This window comes from Akebia trifoliata, chromosome 8, assembly GCF_017979445.1.
Source record: "Akebia trifoliata isolate Shusen 1 chromosome 8, ASM1797944v1, whole genome shotgun sequence".
NCBI classification, from domain to species: Eukaryota; Viridiplantae; Streptophyta; class Magnoliopsida; order Ranunculales; family Lardizabalaceae; genus Akebia; species Akebia trifoliata.
This window is the reverse complement of record NC_141382.1, coordinates 52,472,827-52,479,995: the sequence shown is the minus strand read 5'-3', so window position 1 is coordinate 52,479,995 and position 7,169 is coordinate 52,472,827. Positions and strand designations below refer to the sequence as shown.

General features: G+C 37.1%; 2 protein-coding genes across 2 annotated transcripts; both read left to right on the top strand.

Moving 5' to 3' along the window:
- The first annotated feature begins 641 nt into the window (after positions 1-641).
- LOC147397758 (Plant invertase/pectin methylesterase inhibitor superfamily) lies at positions 642-3,052 on the top strand. The gene is made up of 2 exons (XM_086449667.1): positions 642-1,787; positions 2,118-3,052. The coding sequence occupies exons 1-2, from the start codon at positions 854-856 to the stop codon at positions 2,804-2,806; spliced, it is 1,623 nt and encodes a 540-aa protein (XP_086305793.1). The 5' UTR covers positions 642-853; the 3' UTR covers positions 2,807-3,052.
- A 1,532-nt stretch (positions 3,053-4,584) lies between these two features.
- On the top strand, positions 4,585-7,101 carry LOC147397757 (putative pectinesterase/pectinesterase inhibitor 45). Its single transcript, XM_086449663.1, has 3 exons — positions 4,585-5,599; positions 5,778-5,938; positions 6,159-7,101. Exons 1-3 carry the CDS (start codon positions 4,680-4,682, stop codon positions 6,848-6,850), a joined length of 1,773 nt encoding a protein of 590 aa, XP_086305789.1. The 5' UTR covers positions 4,585-4,679; the 3' UTR covers positions 6,851-7,101.
- Positions 7,102-7,169: the final 68 nt, after the last annotated feature.

The following is a 7,169-nucleotide window of genomic DNA, read 5'->3' as shown; positions in this document are numbered from 1 at the left end:
ACCCCCACTCTAAACCCGCCCCTGACAAGGATGTACTGTAAATCAAGGTATTGGAGTGTTGTGGTTGGAGAAAGGGTGTAATCTGTAACTGCGAGTTTTATCTTTATAGTGGAATCGGTGTAATCCGTGAACATATCTCAATCTTGAGGGAAGCATGTAAAATCTTTGTATTTCTTTGTATGATTACGTATTGTCTTTTATTTATTTTTCAATTTGTTTTCTTATTTCAATCACTCCTGTTTTCTTAACATAGAGTGTCATGAAAGAAAGAGAAAAAAATCTAACATGACAATCAAGTAAGGATCATGAGTTAAATCAGATTTAGAAGAAAAAAAAAAATTAAAAAATATGTTTTTTTTTTTAAGCCCGGTCGAAGGCTTTGAAAATGAGAGGAGGCATTGAACTCCATATGTTTAACAAAGGGGTTTTTGAGCTCTCAAACGTCCAAATACACTACAGAGGACCTGATCGCCTCTTAACACTAGCTTTATCCATTATCCTAATAAATCCAACCTTCTTACCAAGGGAAAAAATATCTATATTTAAAATATCTATAATTCTTGAGGTAAATGCATAGCCCTTTCCCACGTTCCAGTCGGCAACATTTCAAAAGATTCTCACTCACTTCGTCATCAAGAACTCTCTTGTTTTTTTTTCCATGAAATTCAGCATAACATGTTAACATAAAAAAACATGTTTTCTACTTTTATCTTTGGAAAATAAAAAATTATCAATATTTCTTTCCCAAATCCCAATGAGATTTATTTAAACGCATTCAACAATTTGGCCATTCCACATTCCCCATCCCTCTCCCCCACATTAACCCAAAAAGGTTGAGTTTATCTTAGCTCTCATGGCTTCTTTCTTTCTAAAATCATTTCTACTACTATCCATAACCTTCTTCTTCACGACAACCTGGGCTCTCAACTCTTCTTCTTCTTCTTCTGCAACTACTACTATAAATACCCATTTATCTTCTATAAGATCTATTTGCAAATCCACACCATACCCAGATGTATGTTTTGATTCCTTGAAGCTCTCAATCTCAATAAACATCAATCCCAATATCATTACCTCTGTTCTTCAAACCCTTAAATTAGCATTAACTGAATCCCAAAAACTCTCAGATCTCTTCTTCCATATTGGAAATGCAGGAATCATTGAAAAACAAATGGGTACTATCCAAGATTGCAAGGAACTTCACCAAATTACTATTTCATCCTTACAAAGATCTATGTCCCGAATTAGCTCAGCAGATTCTCGTAAACTATCCGATGCGAAAGCCTTCCTAAGTGCGGCCCTTACAAATAAGAATACGTGCTTAGAAGGCCTCGATTCATCAACTGGTCCACTTAAACCAATGCTAGTGAACTCCATGGTTAGTGCATATAAACATGTTAGTAATTCTCTTTCAATGCTCTCCACACCAACGCCGTTAAAAGGCCGTCTTAATCGGCATTTAATGGGATTTCCGACATGGCTGTCAAGGAAAGATCGACGCATTTTGCTGAGCCTCAAAGATGATTATGACACAAGTGGTTCAATTACAGTGGCTGCAGATGGTACGGGGGACTTCACATCGATCACCGATGCAATTAATTTTGCCCCTAATAACAGTTATGATAGAACATTTATATATGTAAGAGAAGGGGTATATGAGGAACATGTGGACATTCCAAGCTATAAGACTAATATTGTTCTGTTGGGAGATGGAAGTGATGTTACTCTGATTACAAGTAACAGAAGTGTTGGTGATGGTTGGACTACTTTCAGGTCTGCAACTGTAGGTGAGTAAAATTAACGAGTTTCTCTTTCATCTCTCTTTAATTTAATTCATGACTTCTGTTTCTCTCTTGGGTGATTTATACATAGCAATGGCTATGAGCTCTGTATTTTCAAATTCATGACATACACCAATTGACCTTGGTCTTCTCGATCTCTAGCCAAAACCCTTGTTTTTTCTCCCCAAACTTCAAATCTGAAGAACAAGTTCAAAACGGTAGAATATTCGATAAAAAAATATACAAAAGGTTGAAGATGTGAATTGAAAACGAGGTTGAATAGCTTATAGTAAATAACTTATTAATCTTTTTTTTTTTCCTTTGAATTAATTTCAGCGGTCTCCGGCGATGGTTTTTTGATGCGTGACATAACAATTGAGAACAGTGCCGGACCAGGAAAACACCAAGCAGTTGCTCTACGCATTAATGCAGACTTATCGGCAGCCTATCGGTGCAGCTTCAATGGGTACCAGGACACGTTATATGTTCACTCCTTTCGGCAATTCTATAGAGAATGTGACATATCTGGTACAATAGATTTCATCTTTGGGAACGCCGCAGTTGTCTTCCAGGGATGTAACATTATATCAAGATTACCAATGCCTGGACAATTTAATGTGATCACAGCACAATCTAGGGACAGCCCTGATGAAGTGACTGGGATTTCGATACAAAACTGTTCGATTTTGGCTTCAGAAGATTTGTATGCCAACAAAGGGAGTGTTAAGAGTTATTTGGGGAGGCCATGGAGGATGTATTCAAGAACAGTTTATCTTGTGTCTTATATTGATGACTTGATAGATCCAGCTGGATGGATGGAGTGGCCTGAGGAGGACGGACTGGACACATTGTATTATGGTGAGTACGAAAATAGCGGGCCAGGTTCAGGGACAGATGGCCGGGTCACCTGGCCTGGATACCACATTATGGATTATTACGATGCTTCCAATTTTACTGTTTCTGAGTTCATTACAGGCTATGAATGGCTTGACTCGACTTCATTTCCTTACGACAATGGTGTTTAACTATGAAGAAACTTGTGTAATATTTTCTAATTTTGCAAAAGTGTAAACTAATATATCCATGTTAAAAGGAGGGGGAAAAAGCCCTTCAGCTTCAGGTTCTGTTTTATAGGATGAAGTCATCGTCATCAAAGCTTTAGTATTAATGTTTTGGGTCAGCTAAATGAATCGTTTTCCTCTATTTAATTTCATCTAGACCCATGTCTCATCTTATTGAAACTGTATGCACTTCCACTTTCAGTATCTCAATTTATGTTTTCTTGGGCTTTCCTTGCATTCTCTTAGAATCTTCTACTTGTTTATTCCCTCTAGGCGGAAATGTAATAGATTTTCGATGGACAATGCTATTGTTTGTGGAGCCTAATGGTACTGGTCAAGAAAGAGTACTATTCATCTCTATACGGGGTGAAAACACTGATCAAACTAGTATTTCACTGGTATTATATAAAACCCTAGTTAGGTTTTCTTGAGGTATATATATATATATATATATTTTCGGTGAAAGGGTGTGTTTTTATGTGTGATTGCATTTAGTTTTTTTTTTCTTCCATTTTATTTTCTTCGTTCGATTCCCCTTGTTTTCTTATCTAAACCATTTCAATTGACTTTCTCTTAATTTATTACCTAATGGAACTGTTACAACAAAACCGTGGATTGAAGTATAAAATCAATAAAAATAAAAATAAACACAAGGCACAAGATATGTGTGGTTCGATCAGTATTGACCTACATCTACGGGCAAAAGCGACAGTTTCACCATATCAACCAATGAAGAACCCTAGTTATGATCTCCCTCTATATATGTATCTCACCAACTATGCGACTACTCTCTCTTTTTCTTAGGGCAACACGAAAATTATATATATATAACTCCTAGCAGTAAAATTGATAAAGACCTCTAATAGAAAATTATTTATTATATTTTAACCCCAGGGGATCGAGTTGCCCCCACACCCTTAGAATGGGGCACTGCCCCATGCACCCCTATGAGCTCACCGGAGAAGCTTGACCTCCCTTGTCTATCTGCAATATAATTCAAAGTCACCAATCAAGAATAGAAGACATAACTCAACAAGAGGTAATCCTATATTTTCTCAAATGCTTAGATGAGCTCACTTATTGTACAACAGGGCAGATCATTAATTAATATCTGAGCCAGGCTTGAGCATATTTATTTTCTTAAAATCTAATCAATCCTATGACAAAACCTTTTATCTAATGGACCTTAAAAAAATTTGAGTTATATTCAGCCCAAACTTGGGCGATACGGGTCAAGATACAAAGGCCGATACTGACCACAAGACTTTTCTAAATTTAGACTAATTAGGAGTTTGGACAAGATTGGTTAAAGCTGCTTTAAATTAGACCTTCATCACTAAATATTTGATGTTAGTTATAGAATGATCTCACAGCCACATAATATCAATATCAGATGGTTTGTTTGCATGTAAAAATACTAAACTACCCCTTACTAAAAATATCGTCATTATTGGATAATAATTATTATTAGTCATGACATTTATAGAAATGAGCAACCTGAAATTTTGAAGGACATTGAGGATGAATAGCTCTCGCTTAATAAATACAAAACCAGATTGGTGTACTTCGTTTAAATAACTAGGGGTGTTATTGTAATGTGACACATGAGAAGAATCGGCAAATTTTGCGCCAACGGTTAGAATCTCCATCACTCATTTATTAACCGTTAACTAACTTTTAAATTGAAGAAATCAAAGTTGTCCGAATCCTTTGATTTGAAATTTAAAACAACAAGAAACCAATCAGAAAGAAAGAAAGGGAATAAAAACGAAAGAAAGAACAGAAGCTAATCCTCTCTGCCTTAGCCCGAACCTAAGGCAGAGAGACATCTGAAAACATGGCCTTTCAGGATTTTGGCCATTTATCGGAACGCCGTAAGGCTGAAAGAGCACGAAAGCTGAGAAAGAGAATCATCATTGCTTCAATTTCAATCTTCCTTATACTTGTCGTGATTGCATCTGGCATCTTTGCCATCGTCCATCAATCCAGGCATGGAGGGGACACCAAGAGCCCTAAAGTTGAGACTCCGAAAGAAGTATCTAATTTTCAAAAGGAGATTAAGATGATATGTAGCTCTACAGATTACAAGGAAACATGCCAATCAAGCTTGTCGAATATAATGAATTCCAACTCCAACTCCTCTCAACCAAAGGATCTTCTCAAGGCTGCCATCACTGTGATCCTTAACGAAGTGGACAAGGCCTTCAATAAGTCATCCAACTTCAAAATTGATGATCCCAAAGTAAAAGAGGCGATTAAGGATTGTCAGGTACTCCTTCAAGATGCAAAAGATGAATTAAGAGAATCAATTTCTCATGTTGATGGCCACCACTTCGGGAAGCTATCCTCTAGTACCCATGACCTGAATAACTGGTTAAGTGCTGTAATGTCGTATCAACAAACATGTATCGATGGGTTCCCAGAAGGGGAATTCAAGTCTAAGATGGAGAAGGGAATGAAGATCTCAAAGGAATTGACTAGTAATGGTCTTGCCATTGTCACACAAGTTTCGTCAATCCTTTCAGTGCTCCAAATACCAGGACTTGCTCAACGTCGCCTTCTAGGTGCTAAGGAATCAAATGGGCCATCACTTGATAAAGATGGTTTCCCTCATTGGATGACACACGCAGATCGAAGGATGCTAAGGGGAAAAGCTACAAAGTTGAAGCCTAATGTTGTGGTGGCGAAAGACGGGAGTGGAAATTTTAAGACTATTTCTGATGCCTTAGCTGCCATGCCTAAGGAATACATAGGACGGTGCGTCCCCATCATCATCTTTATTATTGGATATACTTTTACACTTAGTCAATTGTCAATTACTATAAGTAATTATAAAATTCTGAAGACTTACAGACTAAAATTTGATTACATCTCCTACATTAAAATAAATAAATAAAATCTTACTTGGTGTTTATTGTTTTTTGGGGGGAGACAGATATGTCATTTATGTGAAAGCAGGAATTTACGACGAGACTGTAATGGTGACAAAGAATATGGTGAATGTTACTATATATGGAGATGGATCAAGGAAGACTATCGTCACAGGTAGTAAAAATTTTATTGATGGAGTTCCGACTTTCCAGACCGCGAGTTTTGGTAAGTTCAACTGATAGGCATGATATTATCATTTGTCTTTGGAATGCTATTTTGGTTTTCATTTCTTTACCATGCACCACTTTGTTTCTGATAACCTTTAACGTTATCTTAGGGTTGCAATAGTCAAAAATGGTAATTAAGGAAAGAATAATGACCCGATCAATTATGCTAATCGTAGTCTTAAAGACTTAAATTAAGAAAAAGTACTTCCTATTTGCAGTGGCTCTAGGAGATGGTTTCATGGCTAAAGCAATGGGATTCAGAAACACAGCTGGTCCAGAAAAGCATCAGGCAGTGGCCATCAGAGTCCAATCCGATCGTTCAATTTTCCTCAATTGTCGAATGGAAGGGTACCAAGACACATTGTATGCTCAAACCCATCGCCAATTCTACCGAAGTTGTGTTATTACTGGCACTGTCGACTTCATCTTTGGTGACGCGGCTGCAGTCTTTCAGAACTGTATGATCATTGTTAGGAAACCCTTAGACAACCAACAAAATATCGTCACTGCTCAAGGAAGGATCGATAGACATGAGACCACAGGGATAGTCATACAAAATTGTCGAATTATACCTGATAAGAAACTTATACCAGTAAGGTTCAAGATACCAAGCTACCTTGGGAGACCATGGAAGGAGTACTCTAGGACTATTGTCATGGAATCAACAATCAGCGACGTTATTAACGCCAATGGATGGTTACCTTGGGAAGGAGACTTTGCATTAAAGACATTGTTTTATGCGGAGTACAATAATAGAGGACCAGGGGCTAAGCTTACTTCTAGAGTGAAGTGGCCTGGTTATAAGGTCATTAATAAAGCTGAAGCTATGAAATATACAGTAGGACCTTTCCTACAAGGTGACTGGGTGAGGGCCGCAGGAGCTCCTGCTCGCCTTGGGTTGTTTAATTAAAGGTCTTCTGAGATGGTTGAGTTATTAAGATTGGAAGATGAAGCTATAAGAAGAGATGGGCTTCAGTTATTGAGTAGGGTTTTATGGAACTTGAAGGTATATATATACCATGGGTAAAAAGGCTCATGGAGTAGTATCATGTTGTTGTTAATTATTGTTCTATTTAATCAAGAAAGTCTCTTTTGTATTGAAAGTATATGCAAAAAAAAATCACAAGTTCTCATTTTTGTTATCAAACATTTAAATTTGAATTGGAGAGTCTCCATGTATCTTACAAGGTTAATTTCAATTATCTTATATATCTCTGGTATTGATCAAG